This window comes from Anas platyrhynchos, chromosome 9 (genome assembly GCF_047663525.1).
Source record: "Anas platyrhynchos isolate ZD024472 breed Pekin duck chromosome 9, IASCAAS_PekinDuck_T2T, whole genome shotgun sequence".
NCBI lineage: Eukaryota > Metazoa > Chordata > Aves > Anseriformes > Anatidae > Anas > Anas platyrhynchos.
The window spans coordinates 10,173,951-10,195,725 of record NC_092595.1 but is presented as its reverse complement, the minus strand read 5'-3'; the positions used below and the strand labels follow the sequence as shown (position 1 = coordinate 10,195,725).

Genomic DNA, 21,775 nt, shown 5'->3' with positions numbered 1-21,775 from the left:
GCTATTAAATATTTTTGGGGAGTCTGGGACCCGCTTCCAATGTGGAATAGGGAAAGCGTTCACCACGTGTGCTGCAGGTCGGAGCTTCCTGGTTCACCTACAGGCGTGCCAACTCGTGGCCTCTTCCCTGTGCTGGGGCTGTTAAACATGTGCCAGCGCTGAAACCCTAATTACAGCCCCACATTTACCCCCGCAAGCATCCCGTGCTCCCATGGGACGTGTCCCAGGGCCGGTGGGGCTCAGGGGTTGTGTTTTGTGCTACGGGGGGATGCGGTGTTTGCAGAGGGGGAGCAAAGGGGGACTGCGTGGGAAGGGACCCCGGGGTGCAGCATGTGGGGTGGGGTCACAGCTCGGATTTGGGGTGTTTCTGGGGCTTTGTGCTTGTGCATGAATTGGCGAACCTGCGAGCTGTGGGGTGGGTATGGGCATGGGGTGCTGACCCCCGCAGCGTGGTGTTATCGGGGTTATAGCACAGCCAGCTGGGGGCTACAGCCCAAGGTGCCCCCGGAGGTCACCCCACCACCCCCTCGGGGGGCACATCACACGCGTGGGGCGTGCGGTCACCCCCCCATCTATCGGGGTCGCTATGGGGCCAGCCCCTTGCGGAGCTGCGGGGCCGGGAGGCGGGCCGGGGGAGGGGGTGGGGGGGCGGTGCATTGCTGCGGGCCGGGCTCCACGGAGCTTGGGGAGGTTGGGGAGGAGGTTGGGGAGGAGGCTGCAGAGGATGGAGGCTGCGGAGGAGCTGCGGGAGCTGCGGGCGCTGGTGGAGCGGGCGGGGGGGCGGCGGGCGGTGCTGCTGGTGGCCGAGGTGGCCGAGGGAGCCCCGGTGGCTTCCACCTTGGCTTCGTTCGCCCGAGATTTGCTGGGAGACGAAGCTCCTCCGGTCCCTGCACCGACCCCGGGCTGCCCGTCCCGTTCCCGGTGCCGCTCCCGGGGTGAAGGAGGGCGGCGGGCGCTGTCTGCGGGGCTGCTGCTGGTGCTGTGCCGAGGGGGGGCGGCGAGGGGCCGGGGGAACCGGGCCCGGCTGCGGGAGGTGGTGCGGGACGTGAGGGGTCGCCTCCCCCCGGGGTCTCCGCCCGCCGCCGTCGTCGGTGTCCTCCTGCCCGGGGGGGACGGGGAGGATGCGGCGGTGCTGGACGCCACCCTCCGCCGCCACTTCCCGGCCCCGGGAACCGTGCAGGGGGCTCGGTACAGCCCCGGGAGTCCCGCAGCTCTCCGGGAGTGCCGTGCCGCAGCCTGCCGAGCTCTGCGAGCAGCCCTGCAGCACCCCGCAGGTACCGGGGGGACCGGGCACAGGGTGGGCATCCCGCCCGGGTGGGTCAGGGAGCCGCGTGGTGCTTCCCATCGGGGTCTGATCCACCCCTAAGGGATGCCAGCCCAAGGAGAAGTGCTGCTTCTCAATGGGATTTGCTCTGCTGCAATGGGATTTGCTGCGGTGGCCGGTGGGATCAGGCCCTCCTCGGTTGGACCCGAAGGGATCAGCTTCATGCTGGTGGGGTCTGAGCCTTCCCGATGGGATCTGCCCCTTCCCGGTGGGGATCCCAGCCCTGGCAGCTTGGGAAGCTCTGAAGGCAGCGCTTGGGTGGCAGGGATGTGGCAGGTGGTGGCTGTGACACGGTGGCACACCGTGCTTACATCCAGGGGACAGGGGCTTGGGGTGCTGCCCGTGCCGCAGGTCCTGCAGGAGGAAAGTGCTGGTGTCGGCTTTACGGAATGAGATAGAACAAGAAAGTGTTTGGGTGGCCACTGTGAGCCCCGTGAGGCTGGCAGGATGCAAGCTGGGTGTCACCGGGACCTTGAGGCGAGAGGCGAGGTGTGGTTGTGTGCAGGCACAGGGCGCTGGGCAGCTGGGCAGGCTCTGCCCCACGGCAGCCACATAAAAAAAAAAAATACAGGCTCACGTTAATCTTAGACACTGCTTGTCTTGGGCTGTTCCCCTTTCTTCTTCCTTCTTTTCATTTTTCCCACTTTTCTCTTGCTCCACTTCATGTCCTGGTGCTCTGGCGTTCTGCTCTTTCTGAGCCCTGCCCCTGAGGGGTCCCACTGCATCCCCCTGGGACCCGCTGCATCCCACTGGAGGGTGTGGGGCTCTCTTCTGCCAACCCTTAGTGCTGAGTCAGGCTTGTTCCCCTTTCCATCTTCTCTCCTCCTGCAGGCGTTCGCTTTCCTCACATTGTTCCCACTGCAAGAATTCCTTCTGGTGATCTCCCAGACGCCAGTGCTCCCTCCGGTTCTGCTCTGCTGGGACAGCAGCTGCAGAGGCAGAAAACCTTTTTTCACCTTTGCACTGCTGGCATTTGCCTCAGACTCACATCTTTGTGAGTAGCTGTGGATTTGTGCTCCGTGTAGCAGTGGGGTTGGAGAGCAGTGGAGAAAGAGGAGCAGAAAGCCCGAGCAGGCGCTGCCAGAAGCCTGTTTGTGTGTGCTTTGTACGCATTGTGGGTAGGAGGACTCAGCTTTAATTCACCTCTGACGGTGCTCTTAGTCATGTAAGTGTCCCATGGTCTGCGTGTGTGATGAGGATGCTCCTCAGCTGCAGGGTCGGCTTCTTTTCATGCCCTTGTGAGCCCTACGTACCGAAATCTCCATGTGGCTCCTGCTGTGCCACTCCGGAGAGCTGGGGATGTGGCAGTGCCAGCCACATGGAGGAGAATTTGCTCCAGTGTGGCCTGGGCTCCTTCACCCTGTGGCCTTCCCCAAGGAGAATGATATGTTTAGTGTAGTGTGAGGGAGGAATGTGTGAAATATGGGCCTGGGGGTGTGGAGCGCCCTGCAAAGCAGGTTCTAGGGGTGCCACGGAAAGATGTCATTAGTGGGGGCTGAGCTCGTCACAGTTCCCTTCTCAGCTTTGAATTTTCCCTTCTCAGTTTTGAAAGGGGCTTGTGCTAAGCTGACAAAAGCTGCTCTTGCATCTGAATAAGGATACAGGGAGGAACACAGAGCATCCATGTTTGTTGCCAGTGGTGTAACTTGTAAGGCTGTGTCCGTGTGCTCGTGCCCTTTTTATTTCAGACCAGCCTCGGTGCCCCTTCCTCATCCAACACATCACTGCCCTGCCCAGGAAAGCCACCCTGGAGCTGAGCCCCTTGCTGGGAAGGTCCCAGGCTCTGCTCATTGTGTGGTGGAGCTGGGATGGGAGCAACAAGGGGGCTCACATGCCTCGGGTCTCAGCCAGGTGCCCCGGAGTGTGCAGGGCCCCCGAGGGCTGTGAGGAGGGGATGTGTTTGTGGCTGCAGGTTTTGGTTTGTGGACGGCTAGGGCTAGGAAACGGCGGCTAATGTAAAGCTTTTGGTGTTGCAATGGTGTGATAAGACGAAGGACGCTGAAACGGTTTATCATTTGTCACCGGGAGATAAGATCTGATTAGGAGGTGAAAGGCTGTGAGGTATTTCAATGGGGATGCTGAGCTGCTGCTCTTGGAGACCGTGCAAAATTGTTGTAGTGTTTGCAAGCCTTCATGTTAACAGTGAAACACTCCAGCAGCTTGTGAGCTGTGACCTTCATCGTCCTCCAGAATAAATGCTGTACGTGGATGGAGGCCACACGCTCTCTGCACCTTGCAGGCGTTACAGCTTTAGTTTTTTGGTGTCCTGCAGGCCCCTGCTCCCTGTAAGGTTGCTGAATAAAGGGGGGAGCAGTCAGTAGGTCGAGATGGCAGAAGCTGTGTGGTAATACAAAAAAACCCTTCCTCCTGCAGGAGTGCTGTAGGTGTGTTAGTCCTCAGGACCACCACGTGCGCTGGCTGAGCCCCTGCCAGGTTTCTCTTCCTGGGCCACCAGTGCCTGCCCCATCCAAACCAGCGTCTGCTGGGGGAAACGAGCCCTCAGGGTGGGTTCTGGCAGTCCTGTGGCACAGTGGGGACAAATTTCCAGGCACTGGAAGCCTGAGATGAGGATTTCCAGGAGCTGCCCTGTGCTTTTCGGCAAGGAGGGCCCCGGTTTTGCTGCTGGAGGGGGTGAGTCGGGAGGAGGGGGGAGCACGGCGCTGACCCAGCACTATCCTGAACTGGTCTTCTCTGGTTTGTCCAGAAGAGGAGAAGGAGAGGGAGAGGTGGAGGCTGCCTGCCTTCCTGCCGTGCACTTCTTGGAGCCGGAGGAGCCGGAGAAAAGGCCACGTATCCAAAGATGCAAACAATGTTCATGAAGGTATGCCCAGCTCCCGCCAGGGCCTTGTACTCCTGCTGTGACTGCTGGAGGTTCCCCACTGACTCCCTGGTGGTCCTCATGCCCACACCCCTTGCTGGTGGCCTCCTGAAGCCATTTCCAGCTCCAAACGTCTCTTTCCTGGCTCAAGTTTGGCCAGAACCTTTTGCAGGAGATCCTGGTGACACGACTGCTCTGCATCCACACCGTGAATTGGAAGCCTCACCCCAATTTTACGTGATGTTTTCTGTAAATACTGTTGGCTGCAGCCCCAAACCGCTTGCATTTGGGGCTGGTGGGGGTGAGCTAGAGGGCAGCCAGCCTTGGACGGAAATTGTTCAGGTGTGGTGCAGAGATCCACGCTGCTGCATGGAGTGTGTGAGCAAGGGGGTCCTCTGTAAAAAACACAAGGGTCTGAGAAAACAACTGAAATGGCCGATTTGTGCAGCTCTGAGCCAGCTCCTCTAGGGGAAGACAGCGGCTGAGAAAATTGATGTGCCCGGTCTTGCAGTCGATGCCAGGCAGGCGAAGCCTGATACCTGCGCAGAGCACTTTGAGGTTGCTGAGTCTGCAGGAGTCCGTGGGGCTGTCTGCAGGGATGCTGCTCCTTTGCTCATGGGTCACCTCTGCTTGGTGAAGCGATGCTGAGTTTGCAAAACAAAATGAGAATCCATTATGAATAAAACAAACAACAGCTGTGCTTAGGTTGTGAGAATACAGCAATTGCTTCATGCCTATGCTTTATTTCCGTGTTGGTTTAAGTTGCAGCTTGCACAAGGAAGGGTTTCCCACCCAGCTCTCCCTTGACCTCTCTCTGCTCTTTGCAGATGACCAGCAGGACCCCCAGGAAGTGGCTCTGACCAGCCTGTCTCTTAATGGGAACTACGAAGAAGCTGCTGGAGGTGCGGGCACCTAGAGCTGAGGGGCACCCGGCACGATCCATGTCCCGGTCCTGCCTGGCTGGTGTGGAGCAGCGGGAGGAGGAGCTGCTGTGTGCCTGCTCAGCCTCTTCTCGCAGAGCCCACCGCTCCCAGGAGATGCTGGAATTCACCAGGGTCTTCCACGGCTGCCAACAGCCTCCGAGGTCCATGCCAGAGCCACCCCGTGCCCTGCGCCCTGCTGCCCTAGGGTGCCTGCAGCTGGTGCACACTGGGCTTTGGAGAAGCCCTTTGGGAATGGACCCTGGGCGAGGTGACGTGGGGACTTCAGGTGTCAATCTGCATGAAGAAAGGGGAATACTTGCTAATTTAGAGCACAATTCCCCACTGAGGTTGGCCTCCCAGGCAAACGGAGCCTGCTGCCTTGTTTTCATGCTTTATCGCTGTTTTGAAGTTCCTGCCCTCTCTCTGATCAAGGAAAAAAAAAAAAAGGAAAAGACAACACAGTGGCATGGAGACTGCGGTGGGACTAAATATGAGGTCTTGGCCAGCTGAAAAGGCTTAGATGTAGATAAGCCATGTGAAGAAACATTTAAGAAATGTTTAAGCAGTTCCAAAAGGCTACCCGTAGCCTGTGGAGCAACAAAATTACAAGCCCTTGGTTTACGGGGAATGTATAATGGTGGAATACCTGTTTTATTCTTAATTTAATGCCACAGAAAACAGGTCTTGGTTTGCTTTTGGCCCAAGCTGCTGGGCTGTGTTTGCTCCTGGATGTCCCTTTGGATTTCACCCAGCTCAGGCCAGAAGCTTCAGCCCCTCACGTCCTGCATCCCCATTCCCTGCTGGATGGCGGCAGTCTGTCCTCCCTGGGTGTCCGTCTGTCTTCTTTCTCACTTTTTTTTCCCCTTGGCAGCAGAGCACCTGCGGTACTGCTGGCTCCAGCCAGCACTCCCCTCCAGCAGCGTGCCTTGGGCTTTTCCCTAGCTCTTCCCTGAAGCAGGGGCTGGGTTTGTTACCCAACTCATGACCGTCTGCAGGTCTTTCTGTGCCTCAGTCTCCCCACCAGCAGGATGGGGATGGCGACGCCTTGCCTACCTCACCAGGGTGACAACGGTAACGCTGGGGTTAGAGTCGTTGCCCTTCTGATGGTGCTGCTCTGCCCTTTGGGCTGGGAGTGGAAAATCTTTGTTTTCTTGCAGTATTTGGCCTTTGCCACCCGGAATGTACCAATGAAGAAGCGACCCACTACAAATCTGCGGTTAAACCTTAGTGTTACAAATCCAATGGATTTATTTGCTGGTAATTTATAGGTAAATCATTGCACATTTCGCACTGAAATTTCCATTGAAACTGATGAAGTGCGAGTGATTTAGAGAGGTGTGACTGGGAATGTATCTGACCCCAAGTATTTCTTTTCCTTTGGCTGAGGAGTGAAGCAACTGTTGTTTTTTTTTTTGTTGTTGTTTGTTTGTTTTTTTCCTGCATTAAGTGGGTACACGATGGTGCTGCATTAAATTTTACAGGTTTAATTGATTTCATAATTTAAGGGCTCTGTTATTCTAAGTGTTTGCTGTAATGAATAAAGACGTTTCATTTCTGAATTACAAAGTGCTCGTTTCCTGTAGTGTCGTCTTTAAAATCATGTTATACACGGATTCAATGATGTTTCTCTACATTTAAATAAAACGAGTGTTAGGAGGGAATGGAAGTGACCCCGGCGTATGGAACCCAGACCAGCTGAGGCAGGCTGCTTGCTTCTTTGTAGTGGGGAAGGTTGGAGGCAAGTAGCAGCTGCCTACAAGGAGCAGAGCTGGCCCTCTCCTGCACCATGGGTTGAGCTCTGGTGCTTCTCCTTAACACCTTTCACCACGGCCATAGGTTTCTCTGAGGAATTCAAGCCCAGCAGAAAATATTTTTTCCTATTTGGCAGAAAACCAACGCTGCCCATTTGGACACCGCTGCCGAGGTGGATTTTTGTAGGACTGCCCCAGCAGCCCGACCTGCCCATACAGGGCCCTGGGCTGGGGCTCAGGAGTGGTGTGGGAAATAGGGATGCTGGGGGAGGGTGGGGAAGGGGATTTGGGTAATTATTGGGGAAGGGTTGGGGAAGGGGACTGGGGGAAGGATGGGTGGGATGGGGATTGGAGGAAGGGGATTTGGGGAATTATTGGGGAAGGATGGGGGGAAGGATTGGTTAATTATTGGGGATAGGGATTTGGCTAATTGTTGGGGAAGGATGGAGGGGAAGGATTGGGGGAATTATTGGAGAAGGGGATTGGGGGAATTATTGGGGAAGGATTTGGGAAGGGGACTGGAGGAGGGATTGGGGGAAGGGTATTTGGGTAATTATTGGGGAAAGACTGGGGGGAGGATTTGGGAAAGGATTAGGAAAGGGGATTTGGGGAATTATTGGGAAAGAACTAGAAAAGGGGATCGGGGGAAGGATGGGGGGATTATTGGGTAGGGGATTTGGGGAATTTGGGGGGAATTATGGAGGAATTATCGGGGAATGGCTGGGTAAGGACTGGGCAGGGCTGAGGGGAGGGCTGGGGCAGGACCCCCCCTCCCCCCATGAGGCGCGAGGCCCCCCGGGGCGCCGCCATGACCGTGCAGGGCTGCCCTCCCCGTGCCTGCCCGCCCCCCTTTCCCATCAGGCGCTCTACGCGGCCACCCCCTCCCGACAACCACAGGGGCCCTGCCGGAAGGGGACCTCGGCGGCACTTCCGGGCCGGGCAGCAGAGGCGGCGGAGCGGCGGCGGCGGCGGAGCGGCGGGGGGGGGGCAGCGCCGGAGTTGCCGCAGCGGGGCCGGGCGAGGCGAGGCGGGGCGGAGCTGGGCGCCACCTCCGTCCGCGGGCCGCCACCATGATCACCTCGGCCGGTGAGGGGGGGCCGCGCCGCCCGCCGGGGTTTCGCTGAGTCAGGGCCGGCACCGGGCGCCGCCGGAAGGCCGCGGGGGGGCCGCTGAGGGGGGTTATGGGGGGGGGGGAGCAGCACGGGGAGATCGGTAAGCACCGAGCGTGGCCTCCGGGGGGAAATGAGGCCGGGGAGCCGCGGGGTGAGGTCTTTATTGGGGTTCTGACCCCACTGAGGCCTTGTGGGGGGAGAGGGAGACCAGAGGGCCCAGGGAAAGGAGGGGGTGGGGGGTGTTAAGCGCTGCTTCTGGGCCCGCTGGGGTCTTTCGGAGTGTAAGGAAATATAAAAAGGGTTTCCGAGGGTGCTCAGGGTGGAAATCGGTGCGTGGCCGAGCCCTGGTTTGTGAGGGAGGTGGTGCAGAGGGGAATGGTCTGCACGGAGCTGTCTCTTTCTCAGCCCTTTGTTTTGTGTTTTAGGTTTTTAATTGAGTTGAAGTAGGAATTAGTTTTAAAGGTCTATAAAGGTGGAAGTGGTGCGTTGAAGAGCAGTAAGGTTGCTTTTACCAAAAATGCAGGAGCTTATAAAAACGAAACGTATACTTGGAGCAGAGTAGCAGAAAACCACAGGAAGGAGGGGTGCTGCCTGGCCTGGGGCTGCCTTGGTGCTCCTTGCTGGGGGATGTTTGTGTGCCTTGTTTTAAAAAAAAATCTGGTAATGGGGATTCCACAACATCCATAGGAAAAATGAGTAACCTTATTTCTGTCAGAAAACTTTTCTTATCATTGCACTTCAGCCTGTACAGCTCCAAATAAACCTTGGTCCTACAGCTCCTGTTCATATCTGGCAGCAATCAGATCGTTCTCTTGCTGCTGACACCCAGCTTACTCATACGTGAGCTGTGCTTCTTTTAAAGATGTCAGTAGACTGAACGGTTACAGCCCTCCCCACACACGTGTCCCAAGCTCTGAGCCCTGGACCTCTTTGCTCGTGTTGCTCAACACCTTGGTTTGTGCCTAACTCCCGAAGCAGGGCTCCTGGTGCAGGACACAGCACTGAGGTGTGTCTGTGCCAAGCAGAGGGAAGGATTGCCTCGGGGCTGCCAGGAGACATTCTCACTTACAGGTCTCAGTGTGAAGCTTGGTTCTGTGCCTCCTAGGTCAGCCGTGTGATATTCTGATCAGGTTTCACCTGGATTGACCTTACTACTCTGGTTATTTCCTGCGTTGTATGTTTTAGTTTTGTTCTGTGCCCTCTTTTTAGATCCCTCCCCCCTCAGGTTCCTCCCTCTCTTCCCTGATTTTTTGTCAAAATCTTGTGAAAGCCCGACTGCCCTTCAGTGGGCTTTGTAACTTGATGTCTCCTGCAGATTTAAAAAGGTTATCAATTTACGTAACAAGTAGAAGATTAAAAGCAGGGAGTTCTGTTGAATTTTGGGCACATCCTCTGTCCACCTTTTCAGTTGCATCCTTGTAGTCTGACAGTGAACCACCTGTAACTGCTCTTCAAGCATTTTGGGCTTCTCTTCTTGTTGTGTCAGTGAAACCACGCTTCTGCAGCTGTTTGTACAAATGTTCTGGGACAGCATCAGGAACCGTGATAAAGCTGAGAGATAAGATGTCTTGTCTAAGGTATGAGGCATGTTTTCCTGGCAGAAAAAAAAAAATAGGATGTTTTAAAATGATCTTCACGCCCTTCAGGTGAAGTGGAAGTGAATTGCTAGTAAACGGGCAGCAAACTAGTGATGGAGCTGGAAGTAAAATCCAGGTTCTCAGACTTCCTATGTCATACCTTTTCCTCTAAGAAGGATCCTCTCTTCAGAGCGTGTACCTTTCCAATTACAAATTCTGAGCTTTTATATTGATTTTTAATATAAACATGGATCTGGCCTTTGAATTTTAATATTGAGAACTTTAAACCAGCATTCTGGAGACAGCCTTCTTTCATCTTCTTTTCATTTTGAACTAAAAGATGTTCACCTTTAAAGCAGAGTCCCAAACTGACTGTGATCTTGTTTTGCAGCTGGAATTATCTCTCTTCTGGATGAAGACGAGCCACAGCTCAAGGTAACCTTGATTATGTCTGGGAACAAATAATGGCAAATGCATTGTGCTGAGAGCTTTATGTGCCAATCAGAAGTGATTGGATCTCAGTAACTGTAACGGTTGGACAGCAACAAATCATATCCAGCCTGAAAGCTGAAAGAAAAGGCTTAAATAAGGTGGTAACAGATGGCAGACTTCCTTCTTCTGAACATGGAGCAAACTGGAGCTTTGCCGAAGCTCCCAGTTCTCTGATGGTAATGGGAATTGGTTACTTACACATGTGCCAGAGGCTGTGCTCTGACTATGTAAAATTCAGAGCTGAAGAATATCAAATTTGTAGCACAATTGGAGATGTGTAAACCAATAATCACATCTAGTTTTCTCTGGAAATAAAACCACAGTGGTAGCAGAAGGGAACAGCAATCAGAGCTCTGCTCTCCACAGTGTACGAATCCATAGGACAACACTGAACACCCAAAGTGGTGATGTACTGATTTTAGAAGGGGGAGATGCATCTTACAATATTGGCAATCCCCTGAATAGTTCACTTGGACACAGTTATAGGTGGCGGTAGGTCTGAATAAGCCCTGCTTTTGCTCTGATCTGATTGCAGTTGGGCTGATTCTAGTCTGGATGTCATTCAGCTGCCAAAGTGTGGTGTCAAAATTAATGGTGATGGCTGGTGTAGACCACAGCCAGAGTTCTGTGTGCTGTGCTGAGGTTGCCACAAATGCTTTGAAAACTTTATATTTTTAGGTATTTCAGCTGTCAGTTATTTTAGCCAGTCGGTCATCACAAAGAGACCATGGGAAGGGGCATCAGGGTTCTCTGCCTTAGAGCAGCCCTTTCTTTGCAAAGAGTTACAAAGATGGGTGAATGTTTACAAAGATCTTTTAAAGTAGAATGCGATGTTTAAGTGGGTCAGTTCTTATCATATTAGTCTTAGTTCACATATCATTTTTATTAAGGTAAGGTAATAAATGCATTTTTTTAACGTAATATGACTTTTTTTTTTCCCTGTAGGAGTTTGCTCTTCACAAGCTGAATGCTGTTGTCAATGACTTCTGGGCAGAAATCTCCGAGTCAGTGGACAAAATGTAAGAGAAAACACTCACTACTGCAGGGTGTTCTGTTTTGAAACAATATGAGATATAAATGGATGCAGTTTTCCTTGCTTGATACTGACAAATATAGAATTTAGCCTCATACATCCAGGAAAGCCCTAATTGAAGTGGATGTGGGCTTGGTGCTGTGGTCCCAAAGATGGAAGTTCAGTCAAGTTATGTGACCTTAAGAGAACTGGGCAGAGAGTTGATGCTCTTCCCTCTCTTCTTTTCAGTGAAGTTCTCTATGAAGATGAGGGCTTCCGGAGCCGGCAGTTTGCTGCTTTAGTTGCTTCCAAAGTGTTTTACCACCTGGGAGCTTTTGAGGAATCGCTGAACTATGCCCTGGGAGCAGGTGACCTCTTCAACGTCAATGACAACTCGGAATATGTGGAGACGATCATTGGTAAGCAACTGCTGCTGCAAAAGAAAAGCTCTTGTGTTGCCAAAACTGCAATTTAGAGATTTCTCTTCTTTAGCTGCTTTTCTCCGTATTCCTCTTCCTCTTATATTCATTCAAACTAATGCTGCAGCTACATTTATCCATTTTATTTTTGCGTTGTTTCCCATCTGCTTTGGGATTTTTTTATAGTACTCATTTGGGAGTTCTGGCAATCTTTTCCTATTCTTAGCTGTTATCTCACTGCAAGTTCCTCACCCCAGGATTGCTTTGCTTGTGTGTTTTCCCTTCTCTCATTTGTGTTCTGGTGTTGTTAATGTCAGCATAATCTTGGAAGTAATCAGCTAATAAAAGTAGCTGCACACCTGAGGGGTATAATTTTATTACTCCCCCCTTAAACAAAATAGCAGGTCATACATAAGTTAAAAGTTGTTTTTTTTTTTTTTTTTTAAAGTATTGACCACTTGTATCAGTTGCCCTTGAGAGGTTTTGATGGACAAGGGCTGGCTTTCAGTCTCCCTAGCTAATGCTTACAACGGATCTGGGAAGCCTCCTACTGCTGTTTCTGCATTTATTTAAAATATCCTGCTGTTTGAACAAAGAACATGTCCTTGGCTCCATTTTAAAAATAACTTATTGGTTTCAGTGCTAAAATGAGAGTTTCTTAGGAGGGGTAAGCATCTTCCACTAGCATTTGTGTCTTTGATTACACAAATAGATCTTGTGCCTCATCTTCACGCAGTTTCCTGTACATTGTGTTTTGCTGGTTGAATGCATGTACGCACATGCCTTCCAGATGCAAAGACCAGCGTGGTGAGCACCAGGTTACCTAGTTTAGAATAAACTGATATGCTGGCTAGGATTGAATTTTAGGTAGACCCTCAACTGGTCTCTGTTTTCCAACCTATGTGAAAATTGCAAACATCTCGGAAGCTGACATCTGTTCCCCTACATTTCTTTAATATCTTTTCAGCAAAATGTATCGACCACTATACCAAGCAGTGTGTGGAGAACGCGGAGCTGCCGGAAGGGGAGAAGAAACCTGTCGATGAAAGGCTAGAAGGGATAGTGAACAAAATGTTCCAGCGATGCTTGGATGACCACAAATACAAGCAGGCAATTGGCATTGCACTCGAGACGCGCAGGCTGGACATCTTTGAGAAAACAATCCTGGAATCGGTACGTGCAAGATCCAGAAGCGAAGTGCTGTGTTGCTTTGGAATTTGAACTGTTTTGTGTGGGTAAGATAAGAGATGAAAGCTGGGGGAAGAGTTTATGCAGTTTTTGTGAAGGGGAGTGAGTTGGGGCAGGGGGTTCACTTCAACATGTTCATGGAAGACAAAGCTGTTCAAGACTATCATTAATGAATTATAAAGAGACCACTAGCTTAAAAAAAACTGCTGAGCTGCAAGCTGCTGGGGGAAAATTCCCAGAAAGCCTGGATGCATGCTGTTTGCTTTAGGTATTCCCTGTCAGCTACTAGCAGAGATGATACTGGGCTAAGCAGACTGTAGGTCTGGCCTAGCGTAAGAAGAACTTGTATTTTGTTGTGCCTGTCATCTGCTGTGATTCAGTAGAAGGGATCTTTAGGGATAGGTAAGTGATTTATGTATGGCAGCTTAATAACAATAATTAAAAAAAAAAAAACAGCATGATAATAAGTAATATCCAGTTGCTGGGTGAGGTGCTCTAATTCTTAGAAAATGGCCATGTGCAAACTTAGTCCACCCTGGCTGCAGGGCAGTACAGTCTGTTTAACGTGTCTCGCTGAGGGTTTAAGATAAGTCGTTTTACCAAAACATAGCATTAAGAGAAGCATGCCTGTAGTCATTTTCAGTAATTCTCTGAGTATGTCTCATCTTGTTGTGCTGCAGTGTCTAGGTCGTATGCCAGAACAAGTAAATCCTTTAAACTAAAAAGTGGTATAATATAGAGCTTTCCAGTATTCTTGGATGTCTCCTATTTCTGTATATGGGAGTGATAATCATCAGCATCTGTCTTGCTTTCCTTGTTCCCTTTACTGTGCTATGCATTTACTAACTTCATTGCCTATTACAAATCACTCATTTCAAACTGCTTTTCTGAAGTCTAGTATGAAATCTGTTTCTCAGTCTCTAGCAAGAAACAGGTGTGTTGGAGATATTTTCTTGATTCACAGTTTGGTTTGCTGACATTTTACGTTAATGCAGTGAATTTCATTAGGAAAGCAAACAGGAAAGGTGAAGAGGGGGAAATAAGTATCAAACTTTTAAATTAATCTTTTGCATATTTTAGGTCTAAATTAAAGACTCAATTTAACTGCTGAATTGTATATTTGTCCCATTCCTTTTCGGGTAGTATTTTTTTCTTTACATTGCAATATACCAGTATATAAGCTTTTCTAAAGATGTGTCTTCTGCAGAGATTTTTCTGAAAACGGAAAGTGTGAAGTTTTATGTATGTGTCTTCTCTGCTCTGCTTTTTAAAATGGAAAGAAGGTAGCTTTATCCCAATCTCTATATCCTTTCTTGTCAATCCAAACCTAAACTTCATATCTCTGACTTTTGTTTCAGAATGATGTTCCTGGGATGCTAGCCTACAGCTTGAAGCTCTGTATGTCTCTGATGCAAAACAAACAGTTCCGTAATAAAGTTTTGAGAGTTCTAGTTAAAATCTACATGAATCTAGAGAAACCAGACTTCATCAACGTGTGCCAGGTAAACTTCTCAGAGTGCTGTTTAAAGATCACTCACATGTTGTTGTTCTTGTAGATGTCAATTCAAATACATCTGTGATCTTTTTTTTTTTTCAGTTAAATGAAACACTTTTTCCTGGTTGAGTAATTCAAGTGTATATACTAATGAAATGAACATGAAAGAAGCGATGGAAATACTGTACACTTGATCAATTAATAGTGAAACGTTCAAAGGCAGTTTGGAGACACAGATGGCTGATTATTTTAAGCCTCTGTAGGGAGTATCAGCAGCTTCACAGTTTGGAATTTTATTTATTCCTCAAAAAAATTACTGCTTTTTTTTATAAGCTGTTGTCTGAATGTATTCAAACAACCAGATACCAAATTACTCAGATTCTCAAGCATTTGACAATATCGGTATGCCATGTACACATGACTTACGAGTGTTACTCCTGTTGCATTTTAGCTGAGACAACCCTACAAACTGACTGACACTTTAATGCGCTTTGGAAATTTGTGTTTAGTAGGATAACATGGTCAGTTTCCAAAGATAAAGCTGAATAAGTAGAAAAGCTTGAATGGTGCGTCTTGAATTTGTAACGCTTGGTCTTGCTTTTAAACGGACCTGTGAAAACTCTTTGAAGATTCTTATCTCCTATGAGAGAGAGGGAATGGTTCTTTCTCTGAAGTGGTGTTCCATGGAAGCAGCAGATCAAGCAATAGGGAAAAGGGATTGTGGCCTCACATTGTGTTTCTTTCATTCTGAAGTAGATGATGTCTTCTGATTTTTCTTTTCTGTTTCCCTTCCTCTCCCTCAGTGCCTGATATTCCTGGATGACCCACAGGCTGTAAGTGACATCTTGGAAAAACTGGTGAAGGAAGATAACCTCCTCATGGCCTACCAAATTTGCTTTGATCTGTATGAAAGTGCTAGCCAGCAGTTCTTGTCCTCTGTGATCCAGAATCTCCGCACTGTCGGAACTCCCATTGCCTCTGTGCCTGGATCCACCAACACTGGCACTGTCCCTGGATCAGAGAAAGACAGGTGGGGGAATTGGCTTGAGAAAAGGCAGAATTGTTCAGTTACAGTCCTGCTCTGGTGGAGCCTCCTGTTCTGTGTATGGCTCTCCATTTCAAGCAGTTGAGTTATTCCATTTAAGTTAGGGACATAGACATAAAATTGAATGTTACCAGAATCCACTCTTTGAGAAAGTGCATTTCCTGTGCAGTTGATGCAAGCATGGTGCACCTGTGTGGCTCGAGTAGCTCAGCTAATGAGCAGTAATGAATTAAGCCATAGCTGAGTTGCTCTGGAGTGCTCTGATGTTGTATGGTCTTTGCAGAAGTTGGTAAGGCTAAGAAAGTAGTGGGTGTAAGCAAAAAGTTGTGGGCTTTGCTTCAGATTGTAGCTGTTCTCATACCTGCTTGTGTGAAGAGTTCATAGATGATATTGTAGTATTGCAGACCCTTTTGTACTTTCATCAAAAAGAGGTAGTTCAAATGTAGTTTAAGTTTTGTTGAAGTCATGACACTAGATATCACTAGATATTAGCTGTAAAAAGCCCTGACAAGAAGAGTTTAAAAAAATAAAATATATCTAAAATTGGCGGTAACAATCCCTCAATTCATTTATTATTATTATTTGTTTAGTTACAAGTAATTGGTATAGATAGCTTTGGTTTAAACCCCTCTTTGTAGGAGATTGGCCAAGGCTGCTGCCCAGCAGGGATTCAGTTTGAGTTTGTGTTCCAGCTGCTCTTCAATCTCCAGAGCTGTCATGGCTGTGTGCAGCCTGACCCCTGCACCATCTTTGACAATGCGTGATGGAAAATGCTGCCTAGATCAAGGCTGGCTAAGTGCGAGAGCTTATGCAGTTGTGAGGAACTGATTCTTAAAGCTTATAAATCAGCAATATGGATGTAGCATGCATTATTTCACTAGAGGGGGAACAGAGAATAAAAGCCAAGGCACAAAGTAATTGATAAATCCCTCTTTGAAGCATTAGGACAAGATGCTAACAGCAGCTTAACATCTTTTGTTTCCATTTCAATGCTCTAGCGTTCATATTAATAGTGATGAGCTCAAGGCTTTTGGGTGAGGACGTAATTATCTGTGCTGCCTGGTTGTTGACCCTGTTTTCTCACTTGTCTCTGCCTGTTCCTTCCATACCAGCATCTCTTTTTTTTGCCTCTCTGGATGGAGTTAGAGGGTGGGGATTTCCAGGCCTTTGTCTTCAAGTCCCCTGGCAACTGAACTGTTGAGTTTGCTTCTCAGCAATGACCTCCAGAAAGACAGCCGTTGTATTGTCAAAGTCCTGTTATTTTTAGCTGTCATCTCCAAATCCTGGACTACTGTATCAGAATAATGTTTAGCCATAATTACAGTAACTGGCTAGCTCTGAGTGATGAACTGGGTTGCATTTTATTCTTTTTCAGTGATGCTATGGAAGCAGAAGAGAAACCAGGAAGCACCAGTGCAGGGAAGTCTGCAGAAGTTGTGAGTGTCGTTTCCAAAAACATGCCTTGCTTAATAGTTCTTATGTGTTAGAACCTGCAGTTGTTGGGTTGGTTCACCTAATGAAAAGTAATTTCAGTTCTGTTTTGCTGGGAGGCAAGGTGACAATCTCTGAGGACCAAGTAACTGACAATATAAAAGTCCAACAGTTGAGATACTGGAAACTGGAGGAATTAAGTAAATTTCAGCAGGTATTGCTAAGCCCAGAAAAGGGGAGAAAAAAAACAGAAGGAGCTGGGTTATGTCTTCGCTTTTTTTTTTTTTTTTGAAATAACTAACTGTTAGAAGAAAGAGCCTGAAATTTGACTGTAGCTGAGAGCCTTAGCTGATGAATTAGCTTGATGGGTTTTCCTGCTTCTGAAATGCAGCTGAACCCGAGTTGTTGAATTAGGTGTGGGTTGTTTTTTGTTCAATTTTTATTTTTTTATTTCTTCTCCTGAAATCCAGCTGTAGTTCTGTCTAGATAGGACTGATGTTGTTCTGGAGGAATGGCAAAAGGGGATGCTAACATTATGTAAAATTTCTTTTCTGTGAAGAAGGAAGATTTTTCTTCTGGCTAGGATGGTGGCTGTCTTCCTCAGTGGAATCCTTTTGTTCAGATTCTTTTCCCAAGTACTGAAGAAAGCAAGTTCACTTCTGACATGCACGTGCAATTGCATTTCACCATTTTATGCATAGCTAACGCAATTCTGATCCTGAGAAAAGGAAATGCTACCTGAGAAGGAAATAAAACCCAAGACAAGTGTTTTTTTCACCTTCCCAAGTCGCATTTTTGCAAACTAGACTTGGGAATCTTTGAGAGATTCTTGCAGATCAGTTAAAAAGGATAATGTTTTACTCAAGGGCAAACTGAATTGTTTTCTTAAAGTTATATTCTGTGAGGAAAACAAAAGGGGTGAATTTTCTTGCCTCATCAAGGGACCTGTAAACAGTGCTTTTGTGTAGTAAAGGTGTCTTGACTCAGTTTCTGCTGAGTTGGCATTGCTGACTGTGCTGAGGGATAAGCACATAAAAAATGATGTTTGTGGCCAGAAACATTCTTGAGCTTAATCTTCCACAATACAGAATACTAACTACAAAGAAGTAATTGGGAGGATTAGTTTAAGGGCTGAACTACTTACGTTTGGCTGATCTCTGACCACTAATGTAATGCCAGAGAGCAGCAATGTACTTTTCATCCTTCTGAAAAGGTACTTCAGCTGGGACTTAAGGTGTGGAAACTGTTCCACAGTGGGAAAGGGAGAGTCTTTCTTGAAGAGCTCTGGAAGATGAGTGTATTAGAGAATCCTAGATCTACTAGCTGCTGTTCTAAATAAAGTCGTTGGGCTTGTGCAACAATGTCGCTTGGGTCCCTAAACCTGTCAGATTTTGGAATGTGGTGGTGTGAACATACCGGAGTGGCTTTTCATGAACTGTGTTTTCTCAGAGCTTTAATTAGGTTCTCACTTTTCTTTTTCTCTTTGCTTATATGTAAAGAACCCAGAGCCTAAGGACCAGATCTCAAAAATGATTAAAATTTTAAGTGGGGAAATGGCCATTGAGTTACATCTTCAGTTTTTAATACGAAACAACAATACGGACCTCATGATCCTCAAAAACACAAAGGTAAGAGGCTTTGTAAATCGGTTGTCTTGGATTTACCTGATTCATCTTGGGTTTGTAAAGTAACAGCAGTGTGGTCAATACAGCATCTTATTGTCTTAGCATGACCTCCCTCCGTTTTGAGGACACAAATCTGTGTTTTTGTCATAATACATTAACATTTATAACTTGAACCTGTGACCCTGGGTAGTGCTAGTAAATTGGGTAACTGGTTTTGTTTTGGAATGTGTTATTCAAGGATGGGCTAATAAGTTGCAGGTAAATTAAACTCCTGTTAAGCTAAATGATTATGAGAAACCAGAGGAAGTTTTTTTTTTATATGTGAAATGAAATGAGATGCTTGTCATTGGCAAAAATGGTAGGGGATGATTGTCAGTGGGCTCATCTATTTCAGGAGGTACTTTAAGCATATCGGAAAAGCATTTTCCATCTGCTTGTTAAGTGCTTTGGAGTCATCCTGTGTAGCATCTGAGGGATGGCTTGAAAAAGTCAGCAGCGTGCACTGCAATGCTTGGTTTGGAAAACCAGAAGTGGGATTCTTCTGTTAAGCTGTAATTGAAGCAATCGTGCCTCTGACAGAAACTCATAGAAAGGATAGATTTGCACTGGAAAGATGGGTTGAGGATATATTAGAGTGTATTAACAATCTATTAACTCTGATTAAAGGGAAATTGCTGGTTAAATTGAGTCTAATTACAACCCATTTTTCTAGTGTACTGGCAAGCATGTTAAGTGACCTGGGGCATGTCTTTGGCTGGCTGCGATACTGTTTGTTTTTGTTCTTTCAGGATGCAGTGCGGAATTCCGTGTGTCACACAGCAACGGTTATAGCAAACTCCTTTATGCACTGTGGTACAACCAGCGACCAGTTCCTTAGGTAAATCCATGGCAAGGAAGCCCCGGTGTTATTTAGAAGTGTATAAACAGCATTGTTGCCCTACTTAGCCTGATAGTTTTAATGAGTGGCTGCAGAACTCTGGGCTTAGAATATGAAAAGGTCTGAAAGCTAAGTTGAGGATAGAAAGAAGAAGCTGGAATTGTTTACTTTTTTCTGTCCTCACAAATAGGCTTTACTGGGATGGTAACCACATGAGCAGGTTGGAGGGTTTGGAATTTCTGTTCTCCTTGTTTACTGGTTGGAGATTTTCTGTGATGGTGATGTATCTTCTCTGGTAGAGACTGACACTGGGTCTTGATGAATGACTCTGGGAAGGGAAATGCAAGGAGTGACCTTCCCAGGAAACTGAGGAAAACACCAGAAACTCTGCTCAGGTTTCTCCCACAAAGTTAACAGGCTGCTTATTGACTGACCGTTCTCCATCCTTCACTGAGATCACTGCTATGTAGCAGCTTGACTCCTGCCAGCCAAACAGCAGGACTGATGAAGGGGAGAGAGGTACAAAGTGTAATTACAGTTAGCCTTGCCTTCTGGAACTGTTTTCTGGTGTGAAAGCAATCTTTAATGCTGTGAAACACTGCTTGCGGAGTGAGGAATGGGCTGTGTGTAAAATTATCTAACCTGTATCTTTTTGTCTTACAGAGACAATTTGGAGTGGCTGGCCAGGGCCACTAATTGGGCTAAGTTTACTGCTACTGCCAGCTTGGGTGTTATACACAAGGTAAAGTTGCATTCATTCCCTTCTGTTCAGTAGGAGAGATTTATTTCTCAATGCAGAGAACATTGAAGGGGGGATTCTAAATGATGCCTATACTTCAGTTAACCTAGTCTGTTGCGAGGCACAGCCATAACATAGCTTGTGTCTTTGACCTGAAGAAAAGCTCTGCTTTATCAAATCCAACATGTTGAATATCTCATCTAGTTCAAAGTGTATTTTGCTGATGGTGAGAAGGGGATTTGGTAACATGGCTTAAGGAGAGAGCCTTCAACTACAGTCAGAACTCAATAGTTTATGAATGAGTGTTGTGATCAACTTAATGGATGTGTCCTGGTGGACAAAACATCTCTCAGGGATACTGAGCGGGAAGAGTCTCTTGCTGAGTAGATTTAAATACCTTTAGTCTGATAGATTACACGTGCCTTGTGTTGCTTTGGGATAGAGGAGTTAGCTTAGGAGTTAGGCTAGGCTGACGAAAGCTGGATGGCTTTCTTGATACTGCAGCATTAGAGCAGGTACCTTTCTTCCTAGACTCCTTCCTAGATCTTCTTTTCCTTTGATAATTTCAGAGAATTGGTAATTTCTAGCTATTAAAATTGCAGCTGTATATTAAGTGTATTCCCTGGCCTTGTGACAGGACCGAAGTTCTCACTGTTGTAATTTTCATAAAGTTTCAATGGTGAACTAAGTAGAAGTCACTTTCTTCAAATTCATTAATGGAGAAGGTATATTTAGGGGTGTTTTGAAATAGAAAGAAGTTTTTGTAGTGGTTTTATTTGCATTGATCCTCACTGAAGTGCTCTAGTGAATGAATCAATGTAGCTTCTGGCCAAATCTGTACTTGATTTAGATCAGTGATCTAGTGATTGATGCATACTCCTGTTCTGGGGTAGATAAAATCTCAGTACAGAAGGATTCTTTGCTGATCATACATCACTGAAAGGCTAACTTTTTGTGAAGAAAGTAAAGCAATGGCTATGACAAGTTTTCTCCTGACTTATTTAAATATTATTGTTTAAATGTTATTGCAAAGTGTCCGCATCCACTGTTTTTTCACCTTTCAATTCTCCCTATCTTCCCTTTCTGCTGGACTCTGGACATGCAGGGTCATGAGAAAGAAGCACTTCAGCTAATGGCAACGTACCTACCCAAGGACACCTCGCCGGGATCAGCCTACCAGGAGGGCGGAGGCCTCTATGCTTTGGGTCTCATTCATGCTAACCATGGTGGTGACATCATTGACTATTTGCTGAACCAGCTGAAGAATGCCAGTAATGATGTACGTACTGGGTTTGGTAATGAACCTTGATTTTGTTGGGAATGTCCAGAAGGGTGCTAGCTGGTTTAGAAGTAACTAAGTCTGTGACTTCCTGTGGGTTTTAGCAACCTTTTGCTAACAATTTAAGTAAGGTTTTTAGGAAGTTTTTATGTTAATGACAGTGAATCTAGCTTCATTTTCTTACTACTTAATTATCTTCTGTGTTCTGCTAGTAGACCTCTAGTGCTAAAGTACCATTACTGTTTATGGCTTAGCTGTCAAAGGAATAAGCCACAAAATGCTTCTGCCTCCCTGTAGGTTTGAATGCATTTTACACAAAAAACATGCTTTCCTTCCCCACTTAATGTTTATAGAACACTAAAAAAAGCCTCCTTTAAAGTTTGAATTGATTAGTATTTCTCCCAGCATGTTCCTTTATTCTCTCTTGGGAATTTCAGACTGTATCTTTGCAAATACTGTGAATGGATCCTACTCATCTTATTATGAGTGTAGTACTTTTCCCATATCCAGTTAGAACTAGAGGGGAGATACAATTTAAGCGGGTACTGATTTACCTTTCTATTTAAATGCTATTACTAGGCAGTAATTTTTATGTATGGTACAGCTTTGTGGTACTACATAAGTCACTCAGTGGGGGAAAAGAGCTTAAAGGCATTAAAGTCTCACGT

General features: G+C 47.2%; 2 protein-coding genes across 2 annotated transcripts in view; both read left to right on the top strand.

The window, feature by feature from the left end:
- The first annotated feature begins 674 nt into the window (after positions 1–674).
- On the top strand, positions 675–6,631 carry C9H2orf72 (chromosome 9 C2orf72 homolog). The gene is made up of 3 exons (XM_038183628.2): positions 675–1,274; positions 4,029–4,145; positions 4,970–6,631. Exons 1-3 carry the CDS (start codon positions 725–727, stop codon positions 5,056–5,058), a joined length of 756 nt encoding a protein of 251 aa, XP_038039556.2. The 5' UTR covers positions 675–724; the 3' UTR covers positions 5,059–6,631.
- Positions 6,632–7,741: 1,110 nt separating this feature from the next.
- The window catches only part of PSMD1 (proteasome 26S subunit, non-ATPase 1), a 70,991-nt gene continuing 56,957 nt past the window's right edge, over positions 7,742–21,775 (top strand). The window contains exons 1-12 of the mRNA XM_027464001.3: positions 7,742–7,902; positions 9,897–9,940; positions 10,943–11,016; positions 11,259–11,428; positions 12,396–12,601; positions 13,975–14,118; positions 14,915–15,141; positions 16,532–16,592; positions 18,087–18,215; positions 19,001–19,089; positions 19,753–19,831; positions 20,934–21,107. Coding sequence (XP_027319802.1) covers positions 7,887–7,902; positions 9,897–9,940; positions 10,943–11,016; positions 11,259–11,428; positions 12,396–12,601; positions 13,975–14,118; positions 14,915–15,141; positions 16,532–16,592; positions 18,087–18,215; positions 19,001–19,089; positions 19,753–19,831; positions 20,934–21,107 — 1,413 coding nt within the window. The 5' untranslated portion in view covers positions 7,742–7,886. The remainder of the gene's footprint in view (positions 7,903–9,896; positions 9,941–10,942; positions 11,017–11,258; positions 11,429–12,395; positions 12,602–13,974; positions 14,119–14,914; positions 15,142–16,531; positions 16,593–18,086; positions 18,216–19,000; positions 19,090–19,752; positions 19,832–20,933; positions 21,108–21,775) is intronic.

Bases quoted from the DNA above. Each gene is read 5' to 3' on its own strand.
- C9H2orf72 (XM_038183628.2), top strand. From the start codon at position 725: ATGGAGGCTGCGGAGGAGCTGCGGGAGCTGCGGGCGCTGGTGGAGCGG. The intron at 1,275-4,028 runs GTACCGGGGGGA...TGGTTTGTCCAG, and splicing joins AGCCCTGCAGCACCCCGCAG to AAGAGGAGAAGGAGAGGGAG. The intron at 4,146-4,969 runs GTATGCCCAGCT...TGCTCTTTGCAG, and splicing joins TGCAAACAATGTTCATGAAG to ATGACCAGCAGGACCCCCAG.